This window comes from Arvicanthis niloticus, chromosome 1 (assembly GCF_011762505.2).
Source record: "Arvicanthis niloticus isolate mArvNil1 chromosome 1, mArvNil1.pat.X, whole genome shotgun sequence".
Lineage (NCBI taxonomy): Eukaryota > Metazoa > Chordata > Mammalia > Rodentia > Muridae > Arvicanthis > Arvicanthis niloticus.
Genome location: NC_047658.1, coordinates 2,579,326 through 2,599,604, shown reverse-complemented (window position 1 = coordinate 2,599,604; position 20,279 = coordinate 2,579,326). Strand labels below are relative to the sequence as shown.

The 20,279-nt window shown below is 49.9% G+C and overlaps 1 protein-coding gene across 8 annotated transcripts; it reads right to left on the bottom strand.

Annotated features, from left to right (window-relative positions):
- Positions 1-2,242: 2,242 nt before the first annotated feature.
- On the bottom strand, positions 2,243-18,354 carry Fbxo46 (F-box protein 46). Of its 8 annotated transcripts, XM_076928658.1 has the most exons (4): positions 18,247-18,330; positions 6,278-6,453; positions 4,818-4,877; positions 2,243-4,690 (listed from the first exon to the last, which is right to left on the bottom strand). In XM_076928658.1, exons 2-4 carry the CDS (start codon positions 6,327-6,329, stop codon positions 2,970-2,972), a joined length of 1,833 nt encoding a protein of 610 aa, XP_076784773.1. In that variant the 5' UTR covers positions 6,330-6,453; positions 18,247-18,330; the 3' UTR covers positions 2,243-2,969. The 8 variants fall into 8 exon arrangements, with proteins under 8 accessions (XP_076784773.1, XP_076784785.1, XP_034345969.1 ...); XM_076928670.1 differs by having other exon boundaries at positions 2,243-4,877; XM_034490078.2 differs by having other exon boundaries at positions 2,243-4,861.
- Positions 18,355-20,279: the final 1,925 nt, after the last annotated feature.

Here is a 20,279-nt window from a genome sequence, read left to right as displayed (position 1 = left end):
CAGGTTTGAGAGTGGGAATGGACTGAGTAGACCGAGATCCACCTGGATGGAGTCAACCTGAAACTACCCTTTCCTTTTGTTGTGTGTACAACCCTAGTGCAAAGTTTTCTTCTTCTTTTTTTTTTTTTTTTTTTTTTTTTGAGACCGGGTTTCTCTGTGTAGCCCTGCCTGTTCTGAAACTCGATCCGAAGTCCAAGCTGGCCTAAAACTTAGAGATTCACCTTCCTCTGCCTCCAGAGTACTGGGATTAAAGGCGTGTTACCACTGGCTGGCTGGCCAGGAACTGTACAGCTTGAACACGAGAGATGTGGCTCTACCTCCACTGGGACAGAAAGGAAAAGCCACCACATCCAGCCCTACTGCTTTCATTTTTTATAATTTTATTTCATGTGCAATCGTATTTTGTCTGCATGTATGTCTGTGTGTCAGATCCTCTAGAACTGGAGTTACAGCCAGGTGTGTACTGCCATATAGGTAGTGGGAACTGAACCTGGATCCTTTGGAAGAGTAGCCAGTGCTCTTAACCACTGAGCCAAGGTGTATATAGCCCTGACTTCTCTGGGGCCATGCTATCCAGGTTAGCCACAAACTCAGAATCCTCCTTCTCAGTCCTGATTGCTAGGATAACAGGTTTATACCTTGCCATAGCTAGCCAAAGGTTGTTCCTCAAGCCCATTCAAAACAAAACAACAACAAAAGCAGGCTCCCTAGCTGGGTGGTGGTGGTGAATGCTTTTAATCCCAGCATTCAGGAGGCAGAGGCAGGTGGATCTCTGAGTTCAAGGCTGGCCTGGTCTACAGGTCAGCCAGGGCCACACAGAAACCCTATCTCAAAAAGCCAAAACAAAAACCAAAAAATAAATATCCCTTTCAACCCCCCCACCCCAAAAAAAGATAAAGTGAAATAAAACAGGCTCCCAAGATCTACCCCAAACCTACTGCAGTACCAACAGGAGGAGCAGGGGAAGACTTGTGGGAATTGCTTCATCAATTAGACCACCTTATTCTTAAGGCCAGCTTGGTGAATGCACAGTTGCTTATCAAACATACTCCAGGAAAACCACAGGTGGTGGGAGCCAGGATGAGCCAGCTCAGTCATCTAGGACTTAGATGAAGTGCTAATCATGAGCGTGTCGACCGGTTTCCTAATCAACTTCAGCAGAGTTCATGGGAACCTGTGCCACAATTCAGCACAGAAGAGTGACACAGGTCTGTTCGTCTTTGCACAGAAGTTCAAGGCCTGCCTGGGCTAGAATGAATTCCAACCTTGCTTGGCAATTTAGTGAGGCCCTATCTCAAAGTGGGCTGAAAATGTAGCTCAGTGCCCAGAATCCCCCAGTGAGGGCTGGGGGCGTGGCTCAGTGGTAGAGCATCTGCCTAGAATCCCCCAGTGAGGGGCTGGGGGCGTGGCTCAGTGGTAGAGCATTTGGCTAGCACGTGTGGCCCCGGGTTCCATTCTCAGCGACACAAACACACACCCATCTGATTATGTGTATAGGTGATAGAAAATGAATTTTTTGAGTCTGTGAAAAGGTTTCAGTAGACAGGAATGCTGTTGTGTAAGCCTGATGATCTATTTGATTCTGGAATCTACTGTGGAAAGAGACCTGCACATGTGTGCAGTCCCACACATGCACTTGTGCTACTCATACATTACACATACATGCACAAAATGGCATCAGCTCTGAGATCTGCCTGCCTCTGCCTCCCAAGTGCTGGGATTACAGTCATGTGCCACCACCGCCTGGCAAGAAGTTTATGTTTTAACCCACCCCCAGCGTATCTAATGTATATAAAAACGAGAGGCCGCACAGATGGTTCAGTCAGTGGAGTGGCTGCTTTGCAAGCACGAATACCTGAAATCCAAACCTCACGACCCTTCCCCCCAACCCCCAATAAGTTGAGCATGGCGTCGCAAATCTGAGTTCTGGTGGATGAGAGGTATTCACAGTGTGTTGCCCCTCTCCACGAAGCAGCAGCGTCCCTCTCTCTACCACAGGGACGGCAGGAAGTCCTGCAGTCCTAGACCAAAGCAATGCAAGCCCCCAGGGATGGGTTCTTGAGAGAAGTAAAAGTGATCCCATTCAAGCTCCCACTATTTTGAGACATTTAAAAATGTCTTTTCAGGCTTAGGGACGTAGCTAGGGATGGATCCCTTCTGTTTCCATTCCTCACTGCCAAGCAGACCATGGGGCTCTTCTGTCACCAAACCCCCTCTCAACATCACACAGACCAGGCTGGGCCCAGCTTTATAAATATTGATTTTATAGAAAGGACCAATTCAAAATTGGTCAGATGCCACACACTAGAAGCTTCCGGAACCACAATGAAGGAAAAACACAACAACCCCCCCTAAAACGAGGAAAAACCCCAAACAAAAATATTTTGGGCCAAACTGCCTCAAAAATCAAGGTCCCAGGTAACCAAGAGATTCTGAAGTAACTTGGGGGTGGGGGTGGGTGGAGAGACCCCGATGCCTCATAGAGAACCCCACATGGAAGGCCTGGATGAGCCACCCACAGGGCATGCAGCGCCTTGGTAAACACAGCTCCAAAGACAACTTGGGGAGGCACAGAACGGAGAGGACCAGCTTGAGGAAAGCCTTGGGTGGTACCAAAATTAGCTGCCATCTACTCCCTGATGGTGGGTCCCTGGGGTGAAGAGACTTGAGAATGCGGTCAGGGATGGATGGAGGTGAGACTGAGATGCTGATTTAAAAAAAAAAAAAAAAAAAAAGCAAAAAGCCACAACCCTCTCTGAGGGTCCATGGCCCTGGCTCTGAAGAATAGAAAACCAACAGAGGTCAAGCAAGGCGTTTACCCCGGTGACCCCCACACCGGCTCCCAGTTCTGGTGGGAGATGAACGCTGCATGGACTAGTAGGTGTTGGCTGGTGACTCAGTCCTGGTCCCCAGCTCCCAGCAATGTGGGGAGGGGCTAGGTATCGCAGGTATCCCCTCATCCCCACGCTTCACCTCCCCTCTTCCCGGCCAGCACGGCCTCCACCAACTCCATTGCACGGTAGTACCCAGTTGTTGTCATGCAAGCCCAGGCGACAGCCTGGTGTCTCGCGATCGGCCCTGCGGCAGCACATCCAGTAGGAACGTCCATAAGGCAGGTCGTGGTGGTAGGGTTTGGGGTGCCAGCGGCAGAGTGACACGTCACCCTTCTCATATCTCTTGCGGCACTGCTTGCAAGGGTCATCTCGGTAGAGTGGGTCCCGGCTCCAGCGAGAGTCCGTGGCACGTACACCAAAAGCTTCAATGATGCCCTTGAAGTGGTGGCAGGTGCACTTGAGGGCCGCCAGGGCCCGTGTGGGCAGGAAGCTGAATATCTTGACAAGCACGTGCTCAGGCAGCAGCAGCATGTACTGCCGAGGCTCCAGAAGACGCTGGATTTTGAAACGAATCTCCAGGAAGTCGTGCGACACGTGCCGGTACAGGCGGCACAGGGAGGTGTCTGTTGTGCCCTCAGAGTCATCAGGGCCTGGCACTGTGCTTGGTGTATCAGCTGGAGGTGGCTCAGGAGGCCCTTCTGGACCTCGGGACTGGAGGAAGAAGAGCTGGCCAGGTGGGGGCGGCTCCTCGGGGCTCACTGTCAGGCACACAGTCTCTTCCTTGACGTTCTTGGTGCCATCTTTGCCAAAGAAGATGCATGCATCCACGACACCTGTCACCACCACATCCACATGGAATCCTGATGCACTGCAGTCCCGGGCAGGGGGTGGAGGGGGTGCTGGTGGGGTGTCCTCAGGCCTGGCTGGGGCTGGTGTCTCACCCTCACTGGCTTCATCGGCCCTGGCCAGTAGGAACTCCACATTGCTGGGAAGGGCATCCCTGGAGGGGCTGATAAGCTGGTACAAGTCGCAGGTGATTTTGTCTTTGGCTCGAGTCCCAGGTCCAGGACTACCAGGGTAGGGACAACCAGGCCGGCCTCCACCCCCATTGGGTAAGCTGCCATCCGGTGAATGAGGTTCTCGGACATTGGAGATGCGGAAGGCTATACGCACCTCGCCTGGCCCAGGGCCTGGCCGCTCCTCCTTGCGGAGACCCTTGGTTGGAGGGCTGTCCCGTTGGGCTTCAAAGTGGGCCACTGCCTCAGCAACTCTGCTGCAGTCACCACCACCAGACCGCCTTTCTGACCCTAGCCCCTTGGCTGGTCCCCCCTGTTCAGCTGACACAAAGACCACAGGAGCTGGGGTACTGGGGCGTGGGTAATTCTGTAAGGCCAGGGCAGCTCTCTGTTCAACCAGGGCTACCATTTCTGCTACAGAGAGCAGGTCTACATCATCCCCAGATGAAGTAGGGGCCACCTCAGTGGCAGGGGTTCCTTCTTGGCCCCCTTGGTCTGGAGGAGCCTTGGTGGGCTCAAGGCAGCGCCTCCTCCTCTTAGCTTTGGAGCTGTCACTGCCCCAGTGCCCTTTGACCTTCATAGAGCTAGCCCGGCTACCTCCACCACACTGGTGGGCCACAAAAAAGGCCACCTTCTCCTTTGTATTTCCAGGCTTGATAACATACCATGTGTCCAGCAGGACTCGACCCTCATCACCTGAAGCTGCTGTAGAGAGGAGTGGAGCATGCTGGGAGGTGGGGGCTTCTGCAGCCAAGGCAGGTGGTGTATTCTCCAAGTGTGAAGGCCTGTGGTCGGGCTCAGTCCCACTGCTTGTGTCAGGGCAGACTGGCGGCTTGAGGGCTGTGGAAGGTGGGCGTGGCTGGTTCTGGGAATACTTGCTGAAGGGCCGGGGGCACCAGAGTTGGAAGGGCAGGAGGCTGCCCCTGTCCATGCTGGGCGGGGATGACAAGCAGCAGCAGGTACTCACTCAGTCTCAGGGCCAGGATGGTAGTGGGGTGCTCTCCAGGCCACCTGCAGACACAGAAGGCTGCAACAGTCAGCAGCTCATGGCCTTTCTTCCCAAGACCACCCACACTCAACTTCTGCACAGGGGACAGGCCAAATTAAGGTACTGAGAACTGTGTGCTCCAAACAGTGGAGGGGTGCAAGCCGAACCCCAGCACGTGGGGGGAGGAATAAGATCAGAAGGTCATCCTGGGCTACATCCCTAACACATGCACATGCTCACTCATGAGGGGACACACACACACACACACACTTTCAAACTCTCTCTTTGTCTAGTACTCGCCTGACTTTACCTCGTGAGGGGCTTGGGCTGGGGCTCAGTGCTGGATTGTGTCCCTAAGCATGGTCAAGAGAACAGCACTCCACTGTCCAGCCCCACATCAGGTGAGCAGAGGGATGCCACCAAATTTCCTGTCCTCCTTTAACTAACTTTCTTTTTTTTCTTTCTTCCTTCCTTTGTTTTTTGAGACAGGGTCTCTCTGTGTGTAGCCCTGGCTGTCCCTAAAACTCATTACATACACCTGGCAGGCCTTCAAAACTCAGAGACCCACCTGCTTCTGTCTCCCAAGTACCAGGATTAAAGGAGCTTAACGCCACACCTGGCCTGACCTTTAAAAGAAGTACCAGCCTGACCAGGCTCCTCCTCCTTACATTTGTCCTCCAGCGGCCAGGTCCCAGCCTTCTCCACAGTCATGGCTGCCGGAGCACACTGAGGGATGAAGTGATTATGCTGGGGAGGAAAATATGAAGCCAGAACCAGACAGGCCCTTAAAAAATTCACTCTCAGGACTGGAGAGATGGCTCAGTGGTGACGAGCACTGTCTGCTCTTCCAGAACTCAGAACACTGAGTTCAATTCCCAGCACCCACATGATGGCTCACGGCCATCTAAAGGGATTTGATGCCCTCTTCTGGCCTGCAGGTGTACATGCAGCAAAGCACTCATATACATAAAAAATAAATAAAATTAGAAAAAAAAAAAGGAATTCACTATTTATTTTGGGGTTCTTAAATATGATGGCAATAGGTCTTTCTCTCCTTTTGATGACAGGGCCTCATGGTAGCTCAGGCTAGTCCTGAACTCACAGCAATCCAATCCTCTTGCCTCATTCTGGGATTCCAAGTGTAAGACACTATACTCAGCTTTTTTGAGAGTCTTTATTTTTGGAGCCAAGATCTCACTCTTTAGCCCCAGCTGCCTTGAAACTCACTAGGTAAGCCAGGCTCCTGTCAGGCTCCTAGCAACCAACTTGCCTCAGCCTCCTAGGTATGTGGGACCGAAGGCCTGAGCCACAGCATCTATTAAGGGCACCCTTAATAATGATTCTTTTTTGTTTTGCCATGACTTTGCGTGTATCAACTAATCTTCAGTAGTTTGTTAATGAGTCTGGTGGCAACATTTTCTGTTCCACTTTCTACTTACCAGTAAGTAACAGACCCCTAGTCTCCATCTTTGGCCCATGTCTTCCAGACATCTCAACATGGACATAACCCTCCAGCAGGGCATGGCAATGTATGCCTGCAATCTCAGAGCTGGAGAGGCTGAGGCACAAAGATGCAGAGCTCCAGATCAACCTGGGCTACATTGTCAGACCTCGTCTAAAAACAAACCAATAAACAAACAAATAAATAAAACAAAATGAAGAGAATAACCCTATATACTTTTAAGCCCCAAGCATGCCAATGGAACAGAGCTGAAGAAAAACTACACGCAAAGAATTAGGCCCAGTCCACTGCCTGTCTTTGTAAATTAAGTTTTATGGAAACAAATTATGGCTGCTTTCACGCAAAAAGAGCAGAGCTGCATCAATAACTGTATGACTGGAAATAATTCATCACCCAGTCCGTCATAGAAAAAGCTAGCTGGCCAGGCGGTGGTGGCACACGCCTTTAATCCCAGCACCTGGGAGACAGGTAGGCGGATTTCTGAGTTCGAGGCTAGCCTGGTCTACAGAGTGAGTTCCAGGACAGCCAGGACTACACGGAGAAACCCCGTCTCAAAAACAACAACAAAAACAACAACAAAAACAAAAACAACAACAAAAAAAAAAAAAGAAGAAAGAAAAAGCTAGCTGATGTTGTAGGATAGACAGCCCACTCTAAATCCAGACAATTCTGATAGACTAGCACTTCATGGTCCTGCAGGTTGTTAGTATTTCGTCTAAACTCCACATCCCCAGTTACCTGGCAATAGCCAGGTATGCTCCTCCCCACAGTTACCTGGCAACCGCCAGGTAGCCTGATCCACTATAAAAGGGGCTGCTTGCCCCCTCCTCTCTCTCTTACTCCCTCTCTTCTTCTCTTGCTCTCTTCCTCTCTTACCCTCTTGCCTCTCTGTCCCCTCCCCCACCTTCCTCTCTCTCCACGTGGTCATGGCCGGCCTCTACTTCTCTTCTCTCCCCACCTTTGCCCTTTCCCCTGAATAAACTTTCTCCCCCTTGGAACCGCATGGTCTGGAGTGGTCTGTTCTGAGCTGCGGTCGGACTACTTCTTAAAACAACAACACAGGTGCCATTCAAAACTCAGACAGCCTCCAAACACCGCCACCAGTGACAGAACCCCAGTCTTAAGAATCTTCACCCAACCCTTCTACTCTCTTGTCCCACCAGATATCCAGACTTTTTCAAATTCTCCTTTAAAAATCCAATTTCCTCCCCAATACCCTACTAAGCCTGGTGGATCTCTGTGAGCTCAAGACCAGCCTGGTCTATATATCTAGTCCTATGCCAAGTAGTGCTACAAAGAGACCTTGTTTCATAAGTAAAGTAAGAATGGAGGGCTGAAGAGATGGCTCAGCAGTTAAAAGCACTTGCTGCTTTTACAGAGGATCCAAGTCTGGTTCCCAGAACCCACAGAGAGGATCTCTGTAAATCCAGTTCCAGAGAATCTGGTCTCCAACGGTACCTGGTACAAATGTGATGCAGGCCAGGCAAAACAACTGTATCCATTAAAACTTTAAGAAATAATAAACCAGTATGTTGTCCAGCACAGAAAAGTCTAACCATGAATAACTTTTCATATAACTGAAAATACATTGTAATACCCGATTCTCACAAGTGACTCAGTGCATCTTCTAACATCCTCAGATCATTCCAGACACCGGTCCTGACTCTACCCCTTCATTCCCCAGAAGCTCAGGAACCTTGAAAGAACCCAGACATAATAACACCCCACTTAAAACGAATCCCAAACCAAATAAATGTCAACAGTCCCTAATGGAACCTCGAGACATGTGTCCCGAATCCCGTGTGTGTTTGCAGATGGGCCACAGAAAGGAAAGTGTCCTCCTGTCCTTGGTGACAAAGGTAGGAAGTACTCAAGCCCAAGCATTCTGGCCCCGAAATATTCTCATCTTGTGCCCACCATACACCCCCAGCCACAAAGGACACTTCTAACACGAAACTAAAAATACCTTGAACCTAACACGTTTCTTAAGCCTCGGGAAACCCTAAAGTATCCCCTCCACCCCCACAACTTCCCCCAAGAGCTCAAATATCCCTTAGAAGCAAACGACTCCCCCAAATCCTGGACCCGCCTCCTTTGGAGCCCCTCTGGTGACCCCCCGCCAAAAACCCAGACACGCCCCCCAGGCGCCCTCACCCGCAGCGCCTCCTCCAGGCGGCAGGGAGAATGGTGACCCACAAGCATGCGCACTCTAGCCTTGTGGGCCCGCCCCTCGCGCGGGCTGGCGCGCTGCACGCTCCGACCCGCCCCTTTGTTGACAGACGCGCGCGCATGACAGCCCGGGCCAATGAGAGGCCGGGGTTCAGAGCCGTGCCCAAATAAGGAAGGCCCTGGCAAAGGGGCCAGGACAAGCAAGACAGGACGAGTAGGCGGGAGGTGAAAGGAGGAGGTGGGCGGGATGGAAACAGTCGGGTGTAAGGGAATAGGGACAAATTCCCATAACCCAGCACTGCCGAACGGGAAACCCGGTCCCACGGTCGCGACACAGGCAGACGCACTCAGGGAGAGGAGTATTACTCGATGTTCCCTTGAAACCAGAGCCCTGATTGACGCTAAAGATTTAAAGGGCCACTGCGCCAGGGAATTGAGGACTAGGGCAGAAAGAAGAGTATGGGAGAGAGGTCCCAGATCCTGGCTTCCAGTTGTGGTGGGGATAGAGAAGTTTCTCGGTGGGACACCCGGATCCTTAGTCACCTTGGCTTTAAAACAAATAGGCAAGCTGGAGTGACATTTCGCGCCTGTAATTCCAGTAGTCTGGGAGGCTGAAGTAGGAAGAATTTTAAGCCAATTTGGGTTATATAGTGCGAGACTGTTGTAAAATAAAAAATAAAATCATATAAAAATGGAATAAGCAAAACAACAACAACGAACTCCGCACCCCCCCCCCCCACCCCCAATAGGCAAACGAGGTGCTAGAGGGCTGGCTCAGCGGTTAGGAGCACTGGCTGATTTTGCATAGGACCCAGGTTCAGGTCCAGCACTATATGGCAGATCACAACCAACTGTAAATCTTGTTCCAGATGACTGACACCCTCTTTTGACCACTGTGGGCAGTTCATTCATGGGGTACACAGACATAAGTGCGGGTGAAATATATTGAATATACTGAATATTAAAGAAGGTGGAGCCGGGCGGTGGTGGCGCACGCCTTTAAGCCCAGCACTTGGGATGCAGAGGCAGGTGGATTTCTGAGTTCCAGGCCAGCCTGGTCTACAGAGTGAGTTCCAGGACAGCCAGAGATCTACACAGAGAAACCCTGTCTCGAAAAACCCCAAAAAATAGAAAAATTAAGAAGGTGGAGTTAGGAAACAAGGTAGGAGGACCAGGAGTTCAAGGCCAGCCCACACTATATCAGATCTCATTTGAAAAGCCAAATTCAAAACTAAAGAACAAATTCTGATCCTGTACTGGTCTCCATAGTCATGGCCTTGGCCTTGAAGGCTAAGGGGACCTTTCCAGTCTTTTCTGTCTTGCATTCACTAGAGGAAAACAGGAAGTCACTCAATAATGACTTTTAGTTTATCCTAAAATTACAGACACGGTGTGTTGTTTCTGGCCTATGCCAGGCTGATGGTGGCTTTCTGTGCAGCTGCTGGGAAGGTATCAGGTTAAGGGTGTGTATGGCTTTTCCACAGGAGCCAAGAATTCCACAAATCTACAGTTTTAAAGATTTGTTTTTATTACTTTTAAAGTGTGTGTATGTGTCTCTGTGTGTCTGAGTGTGGTGAGTACAGAGTGTGGTGAGGGCACTGGAGTTACAGGCATCTATGAGCCACCCGGTGTGGTGCTGGGAAATCAGCTCTGAAAGAGCAGCAAATGCTCTTCATCAAGAAGCCATTTCACCAAACCTATAATCCAGAGTTTTAATGAGAATTATTAACTCGGCGGTCCCAGATTGCCTGAGAGAGCAAAGGCGCAGGGCCACGCACCCCACATCCTCATTGAGTGCCCCAACAATCACAAAATGCACATTCCCACACCCGGAGATGCAGTGTTTGTAAAGCCTCTGCCATGAACTGGGGTCCTCCTGTGGGCTACTTCTGGGTGCATGCAGATGGCACTGGACTCACCAGAAATAGCTCACAGGAAGGGGAAAGACATCCACTCACAGGCAGCATAAACATGTTAACCACAATAGCAGTAGCAAAGAACTTCAAATTAACTCATCTAGGGCTGGAGAGGTGGCTCAGCGGTTAAGAGCACTGGCTGCTCTTCCAGAGGTCCTGAGTTCAATTCCCAGCAACCACATGGTGGCTCACAACCACCTGTAATGGGATCTGATGCCCTCTTCTAGTGTGTCTGAAGACAGCAACAGTGTAATATATATATTTATATACATACATATATCTTATCTTACAAAAAATTAATTCCCACATCTCTCTTTAGGGTCTCAGTGTGTATGTACTCCAGCCTGGCCTCAAACTCTTGATTCTGCTTCAGAGCACTGGGAGCCCAAGCCTGCTTGCTCCTCAACCCATACATCTCATTTTGATGTCTCTATTTTTGGGCTACATATGGCATATGAGTGAACTTGCATGGGAGTGTATAAGTGCCTGTGAATGCACATGAGTGTGTAGTGGCCAGAGGTCAATACCAAGTGTCTTCCTCAATCACTCAGCATGGTTGTTGTTTTCTTTTGAGACAGGGTCTTAACTATGTAGCCCTGGCTGGCCTGGAGCTCATTATGTAGAATAGGCTAGCCTTGAATTCATAGATCTGCCAGCCTCTACCTCCCCAGTGGTGGGATGAAAGCCTAGTGTCCCACCACGGCACACTGCACATGACTTCTGAGGAGGGTGCCCCACTGACCCCTGCAGTGGTGGCTTGACTAGGCCGTCCGTGAGCAGCAGGGACTCCAGTGTGTCCTCGCTGTGCTCTAGGCTCTGGCGTTACAGCTACACAGCTATGCCTGGCTTCTGAGGTGGGTGCTGGGGATCTGGGCTCAGGTCGTCATGCTTGCATGCATTACCAACTAAACCAGCAGTTTACAACCCCTGGGGTCTCACAACAGATATCCTGCCTATCAGATATTTACATTACGATTCATAACGGTAACAAAATTATAGTTAGGAAGTAACAACGAAATAATTTTATGGCTGGGGGTCACCACAACATGATTAAAGGGTCACAGCGTTAAGAACCACTGGACTAAGCCATCTTCCTATAGTGTTTTTTTTTTTTTTTTTTTTTTTGTTTCTTTTTTTAATGGATCTAAGCTCCTCTAGTTTAAAGTCTGTGTCTGTGGGTATGTGTACAGGTAAGAGTGCCGGAGGTCAGAAAAGGGTGTCAGATCCCCTGGAGCTAAAGTCACAGATGGTTGTGAGTCACCTGACATGGGTGACGGAACCAAAGTCAAGCCCTTTGCAAGAGCAGTGCTCTTCATGTTTGAGCCACCTCTCCAGCCGGTTCAAGTCATATCAAACACTAGGAAGTAAGCTCAGGCAGGGGAGGGCCAGGCAGCAGCCCCTGCTTAGACGGAACTCTGAGGCAATGCTGTCCAGATTACCCTTGCTTGCTGTGCATGGACTGTATCACTCAGTCCTCCAGGCCATCACACTCACTGTTGGCTGCCTGAAACATTGTCCTCACCCACCTCCAAGACTTTATCTCCTTCAGGCTTGGCTCAGAAATTGCCTCTAGGAGGCCACTGATCCAAGCCCATAGCTCTACCCAACAGAACACAAACTCAACCATCATTAGTCTTTCTCTTAGCACCTGCACTACCCAGTGTCCTAAGCACTTTGCTTAGTAAGGGCGCCGTCTGCCTCTCCTTACTGACATGAAAGCTTAAGGGCCGGCATTTCCCTGTGTCTTACTATGTAGTATGAGCTCATCACAAACTGGAGAGCCTCCTGCCTCAGTTTCCCGAGGACTGCAAACGACAGATGTGCACTACCGTGGCTAGCTTGGCTGGCACGCATGTCTGTTCTTTGTCTCATGCTTGCTTTCTTAAAACACAGTACCCATGTGCCAGCCCCTGGGACCAAGCACAGGCTCTAGGTCTCTACCTCAGGGTGTCTGATTCCAAACATGCGTTTCTTTAAACAGCCCAGGTCACCATGTCCACTGAAAGCTGGAGAAGCAACACCCTAGCATGTGCGAGGTGTGTAATACACACTGTCTGAATGAGTGAATGAGTGGACAGCCTGATTGCTGGCCAACTTTTGCACATCTACTGTTGGAGACATCTGCATAGCTGGCCACTGCAGCCAGCTGCACTGGAAAACCCCACCTCCCTCCAGGTGGCCCCTACTACCTTCCCAGGCTATCTGTGACCTCTTCCTCACCTCTATTCTGCTTCTAACACCTGTCCTCTGTCACTGCTCAATGGCAATGAGGCGGGTAGGTGAGAGGCTCTCTCCCCTCCAGGCTCTGCATCTGTTTCAGAAAGGTAGCGATCTCTCCTTGTAGCTACCCTGGATCCTTGAGTGGCTCACTGATGCCTGGGGTGGGGGTGGGGATTCACAAGCCCTTGCTCACCCATGCCTCCTTTATGCCACCCAATGGCGATTCAACCTGGACATCAAATTTCCTCGCTCTCTGAAGTTCAGCTACTACACCATCCTCAGTCTTGTTCTTCAATGTCCAGAACGAAGGTATGGAGGGTTAAGCACCTTGTTTGAGGGCCTCTAAGGTGGGAAAAATGGGACACAGGGAAGCAACCTTGCCTGGTTTCTGTCTGCTTCCTGGATCTCTGGAAGCCCAAATGTTTAAATGGTTCTGCCCTGAGGATTATTGGTCAGAAACAACTTCAAAGCAAGCATGATGGCCACATCTGTAATCCCAGCACCTCTTTGGGAGGCTGAGGGAAGAGGATCACAAGTTCAAAGCCAGGCTGGGCAACTTTCAGGGAGCCCTGCCTCCTAATAGGAGTCTGAGGGCCTGGCTCGGCAGTGCAGCCTAGAATCCAGCAGCGAGGAGCTGCAGCTGCTGCTCGGTGTCTGAGTGCTCGCCTAGCAAGCGGAGGCTCCTGAATTCCCTCCCCAGTACAGAAATAATAGGGGGGCTGGAGAGATGGCTCAGCAGTTAAGAAGCACTGGCTGCTCTTAAAGAGGAGTCAGGCTTAGTTGAGGAGAAATCCTGCACCCACATGGCAGTTTACAACTGTCCATAACTCCAGTTCCAGAAGATATAATATCCTCTTCTGGACTCTGAGGGCACTGTATACACATACATGCCGACAAAATATTCATATACATAAAAATATATGTTTTGGAAAAAGAAAACAAAACAAAACCAAGGCCAGGCATGGTAGTGCTCAACTTTATAATCACAGCACTTGGGATGCAGAGGCAGGCAGATCTCGGTGCATTCAAGGCCAGCCTGGTCTACAAAATGAGTACCAGGACAGCCAGGGCTATATTATGCAGAATAAGCCTGTCTTGAAAAACCAAACCAAACAAACAATAAAACCACAAACATATTCTGTAGCTAGCTGTGGTGGTGTATCCTTTAATCCTGGCACTTTGGGCCAGACAGAGGTAGGTAGGTCTCTGAGTTCAGGACCAGTCTGGTCTATGTAGTGAATCCAGGCCAGCCAGGGCTACCTAGTAAGACCCTGACAAAAACAAAACAAAAGAAAGACAAATCTACACTGTGACAAGTATAGTTCCAGGCATTGGGGACACACAGAATGAGAGACAGAAATCCTTGTTCTCAAGGGGCTGACATACTAATTGGATAAAGGGAAAATAAACATGTTGGCAGTTTCCAGGCAGAAATAAACAAATACAAGGGTAAGGGGCTGGGTTGTATGGAAGATGAGTTTATGATTTCAAATAAAAGAGTCAGTGAGGATACAGAGACTGTGTCCTTCTCCGTATATAGCCAGGCACAGAGGCAAACTTCAGAAAAGCTGTGCTTCGAGGCGTACGCTACCTTAGCCACCACAGCTAGTAATACGCTGTCATAAATGGAATATGACAACAACTTTAGAGGCAGATGTGCAATCTCATGCCTGCACTCAGCATTCAGGAGGCAGAGGCAAGAGGGTCCCAGCCAAGTGGGGCTACAGAGTGAAACTGTTGTAAAAGTTGAGGAAGGGTCAGGGCTGGAGAGCTGGCTTAGGGGTTAAGAGCACCGGCAGCTCTTGCAGAGGATCCAGTTTCAAGTCCCAGAACCAACATGGTGGCTCACAACTGTTTGTTCCAGGGAATTGGACACCCTCTTTTGGCCTTCACAGGCACTGCATGCACATGGTATAGATATGCATACATACAACACTCAAATACATACACACAAATAGGAAGATCCCTGGAGCTTGCAGGCAAACACACACACACACACACACACACACACACACACACACACACACACGCTATATGATCAAGCCTCAGCCAAGCACAGACTGAAATCCAACTTAAGTTTTTTGGGTCTTAGAAGAGGAAAGAAAAACAACAGTCCCCTGTGGTGGCACAGACTTACACTTTCAGCACCATAGAGTTGGGACAAAGTGACCCAAGTTTGGGGCTAGTGTACGATACACAGTGAAACAAACACATGGTGGCTCCTGCCTTTTTTTAATCTCAACACGCAGTGGGCGGAGGTAAGCAGATCTCTGTGAGTCCTGGGCCAGCTTGGCGCACTTAACACATTGTGTTTCGGAGCACTGAAGCTACACAGTTAGAACATGTAACACACAAAACAGACACAAAGGGTTGTGTGTGCAAAATAATTTGGAAATCTGATTTTTTTTTTCTAAGACAGACAAATGGAGGGCATGAGAAAAAAAGTGTCAGCTCGCCCCGCTGTGACACACAGGGATAAGTGAGAGATGTTCCACTTTACCTCAGACCAATAGGTGTTTAGGTAATTTAAGAAAGAGTGAACAGACAATGTTAAAAGTTCTCAGGGGGTGGGGTGGGAGGGCATGGGACACATCCCCATGGGCCACAACAATGTGGGAAGGCAGGGAACCTGAAAACTGAACACCAAGCCTCTTGTGCCAGAGAACAGTACTCTGACATCTTGAAAACAGGGAGCCCCAGAGGGCAGAGGCTAGTCTGCCTACAGTCCAGGCCTTGGCACCTAGCAGAGGCTCTGGCCACTAAAGAAGAGAATCCCAGCCAGCAAGGTGACTTGTGGGTCCAGGCGCTTGCTGCCAAGCCTAACCAACCTGAATCCACAGGATGGGAGAAGGGAACTGGCTCCTGCTGACCTCCACAGGCATCCCATAGTACACGCTATACAATAAATATAGGAAGTTTTTTTTTTTTAAGCGAACCCCCATTTTTTAGGTGGCAACCTTCCTTCCCCCACCCCCACCCTCTCAAACATGAAGCCCAGGCTAGCTTCAAACTCCAGATCCTCCTATTTCCACTTCCGTTGTGCTGTGAGGACAGGCTTGTGCCACCACAAGCAGCTCCAGTGTTGTTTTCGTGAAGGAATGGAAGCCCCAGAAGGCTGTCGTACTTACTAACGCATTTTAACACATGGCCTTCTTATCAATTCCTTAGGAGGACATCGTGAGCTAAGTATGGCCCCATCTTACATATAAAAAAATGGAAGAGCATGCCTCAGTCCCCACATTTGGAAGGCAGAGGCAGGAGGATCTCTGTGAGTTCAAGTCCAGTCTGGTCCACATAGAGTTCCAGGACAGATAGGGCTACATAGAGAAACCCTGTTTTGAAAAAGAAATAATAAGAAGAAAGACTCCAAGCAAGTGACCTAAAAGACTACGCTGGGCTGCTAAAGCCACTGAGCAGTTAAGGGTGCTTACTCTTCTTCCTGAAGTTGCAGGTTCAGGGCCCAGCACCCACACCAGGCAGCCCTCCCCCCGCCCCCACCTCCAGCTTCTGATCTAACTGCCCTTTCCGGGGAGGCACATGTTCAAACAATCCATACCATACACATAATTATATATTATTAAGCCCAAATTGTTTCAAAGTGAATTACAAAGTTGCTAAACTTTCTAAAGACGTCCCCTGCCTGCCCTGACCAAAATGTCAGAGGGTACACTTATACACACATACCACAACAACATCAAGAAAACCAAAAATCAAAATAACCAAACAAAACCCCAACTCCCTTGCCAGCAGTATTTCTCACTCACCGGAACACTTGGGCATTGGGCCAGACTGGGACAAGTGAATTATTAATACTTGGCTGGAGACAGTCTCTGAGCATCTTTCTAGGAGTTTTGCTTAGACTTAGGAACCCAGGAACTGGGGGACAGGAAAGGCAGAACTAGAAAAACCAGGAAAGGTGGGGGTGTGCAAGTTGAGAGGGAGGGACAACATGCTCCCTGGCTGGCTCCTCTCCTGCCTTCTTTATCTGGTGTTTCACATTCACTTCAGAAACAAAGACATGTCCGAGTGATGCAGTTTAGCTGCCTAGCATGCGTAATGCCCTGGGCTTGAGCCCCAGCACAGCATAAACCAGGTGTGGCAGTGCACACCTATAATCCCACAAATTAGGATATGGAGGCAGGAGGATCAGAAGTTCAAGGCCACCCTCAGCTACACAGAGAGTTTGAAGCCAGGCTGAAATACATGAACCCCCTGTTTCAAAACAACAACAAATAATATCTGGGCACTGGTAATGATAATCTCAGCCAGCCTGAGCTACAACAGCAAATCCCAAGACAACACATATGTACTGTGCACTTACTCTAAGCACTTCCAAACATCTAGAGTTTACTCTCTAGCCTACCAAGGTTATGGATCTCATTTAATAGCTGGACAGAGTCCCAAGACTTGCCCCAGGTTACGCAAAAGAATTAAATCCTATCTGACAGCTGCTCTGGCCAGTGTTTCCGCCAAAGCAGATTTTGACCCAGACTGCAATTGTAGATTTACCATTTAATGCTGGCTGACATGGAGAAAGTTGCTTAAACTCTCCATGCCTTTACTTGCTTTCTGTAAAATGGAGATCTACACTTAAGGCACCACCAGCGAGTTAATACAAATACAAACCAGGTGGCTGAAGCCAAACCTGGGCATTTCTTAGACACAGATGTAAGGCTGTGGTGTACACAGACTATTGTTAGGTTTTGAAAAAATGTCTGGGGGCCCGGACTGAAGAATAGGAAATCTTTAGCAACTCTAACCCAGTCAACATTCCTGGGACGGGAGCTTCCCACCAACAGCTTTAAAGCTGGGACTTAACTTTCCTACCAAAAGTATCAATTTTTACGGAGCCTCCCTTTAGCTATCTTCAGAATGGTCTGCTTGTTCTCATCATACAGATAAGGGCACAGAGGGTTACAGAGAGACTTGCACAGGTCACAAAGGAGGGTCAAAATAAGGAATCTGAAAGCTGGATTGCCCACACAAACCACTACTCGTCTAGATATGACCTGGGCTAGAAGGGTGCTAAAGGTTGTCTCTACGGACCCCATCTGGTCATAGCAGCCCAGAGTTGTGTGGCTGTCCAGTTTATCGGTAGTTTCTGGTTAGATTAAGGCACGATATCGACAGCCACGGTCCTAACTCATGCACCCTACAACGCCTTCTGGTCCTAGAAGCTAACCTAGACCATCATGACTTCTACCTCCCATCTCTTCAACTTGTCTTGTCAACCTCACCTCGCAATCCCGCAACCCAACCTAATGCATCCATGGTTAGCCTCTCCCGTCACTCCTCTATCCCCGACTCCTATGCCTTTCCATATAACCAGGCTAACTAACCTCTCTCGAAATTACCCACTCAGGGTCTCTATTCAGCCAGTACTCAACTCCGAGCCTCACTCCTCCAGCTCCTAATACCCTTAAGAGCCAATTCCAAAGCTCGACTCTCTCCACCTCCAAGACCCCTCCCTAGCCCCCATTCTTCTACTTCCTCGGGCTCCCGTTCCCCTCAATCCCCACCCACAGTGATCTCCCCACGTCCAGCCCTTTCTTTAACCTTAGTTTGCTTCCTCTCGAACCCAAGTCCTGAACCCCCCGCTCATACTCTCAAGCACCCACAGGACCCAGCTTTGGGCTCTCACCATCTCCCCGCGCTGCAGTTCTCTCGACTACGCGGGTTTCCCCCACTCGCTCCTCTCCAGCCTCCCCTTCCGGGTTCTAGCCCCGAAGCCCGCTGGGAATTGGAGTACGAGCAGACATGGACTACAGCTCCCAACATGCAACACGATAACTAGGAGGTGGAGTAGGAAACGAACTAGGCGGGCTGAGAAACAGAACGACTCTAATTCCCAGGAGGCAAGGGGCACACTGAAATGCGCAGGCGCAAAAAAAAATTCTCCCGCGAGGTTCTCTGGGAAATAGAGCTCAGACGCCTCCATTTTGGCCCGAGGCCCTGGAAAAGGGGAACGAGGCTATTTCGAAGGGACGTTATCGAGGGATGGAGTGTCCAGGAAGAACAAATTTATTGAGTTACTTGTGTTCGTTGACAAATAATGATAACATATGCGTTTTCCCAAACTTTCCCTTTCATTTCTTACCTCCATCTCACACCCGACTCTTGCCACCACCTAACTAGCAAATAAGGAAAAGGAGCTATTCAGGTGAGGAGAGCCCAGGCGCTATGCCCACAAGCAGAAGAGAGCCTCCGGAAGGGCAGGAATCTTTGTGCACTTTGGCTAGGCACCTGGAACAGTACTGAGTGAAAAGTTGACGCTTTTTGACCACTTTGGACAACCCTAGGAAGAATTAACCCAACTTTCTAAAAGTTGAGGTGAGAGTAGATCAAACCTTTCTGTCCAGCTCATTACTGGAAAGTGCTCTGGTCTGAGACAGTTAACCCCAGGTTCTTGTGGCCAGAAAACGTCTCAAGATTTTCCCTCCACAGAATTCCCATATTCTTGTACATGAGAATGAGCTTCCACTTCTTTATTTGTGTGGGTGTGAAGGTTAGAGGACGACTTTCAGGAGCTGGTTCCCGCCTTCCACCACAAGAATCCGGAGATAGAAATCAGACTGGGAGGATTGGCAGCGGGGGCCTTTACCCACTGATCTATTTCAGCCCAAGAAAGTGTTCTAACAGTACAGTTTGGATCTACCATGGTGGGCACAGACTTCTAATCCCACCATTCCAGACGCAGAGGTTGGTGTATCTCTCTATGAGTTTGAGGCTAGCCTGGTCTACCTATATATACTGAGTTCAATTTGAGACCCTATGTAAAAAAAGATAAAGATAAAGCTGGAAATTCAGAGGTTAAGAGTACGTATTGCTCTTGCAGAGAACTTGCATTCGCTTCCAGCGCCTCCAACTCTAGGGGGATCCGATGCCTCTGGGGACACGAGTCCTAATATGCATATATCCCCCCCCCACGCAAACATGTATACGTAGTTAAAAGTAAAATGTCTTTTAAGAGTAAACAAATTGTATAGTTTGTAACCTGAGTTACGAGGTAGTGCACTCCTTGCCTTCCAGACAGACCTGAGACAAAAGGGTTATAAGTACTAGGCAAGCCTGGGCTACATAGCAAGACCAGGTCCACACACAGATACTAAAGGTTACTTTGTTTGTATCTACAGGAACTGGCATTTCCATCAGGTCAACAAAGGCTCATTTTAAGGAAAGTTGCCAAAGTTAGCAGGCTGAACAAGGTGCTTGGCACACACAGTGGTCTTTAAGCAGATGCACCCTGAAGGGAAAGGGTGGGGCGGGGACACAGGAGAGCCAGCAGGGGGAGTGCTGACACCCCGCTCTTGCCGAAACCTCGCAAATCCTGCTGGCTTCTGAGGTGAATCGGTCAGGGGGCGGGGCAAAACAGGGGGCGGGGCCCGGGGAAAGGGCGGGTAGTGGAGCAAGAGCTGATTGGCTGGCACTGCGAGAGCGGGAGCGGGAGCACGTGCCAGAGCTGCGGCCGGTGCCCTGCCCCGGGTGCGCATGCGCAAGGGTCACTCGCCGCACTGCTCTTTCCCAACGCCTCCTCTGGTCGCGCCTGGCACCACGTGGCGGGAACGTGGAGGGGCGTGGCCTCGCCTCAGGCGCTCTGGTGACTTCGCGCGACAGCCTCGCGCCCTGCCATTCTTCGCTCGGTCGGCGCATCGGGAGGCACGCGGTCTGCATCCC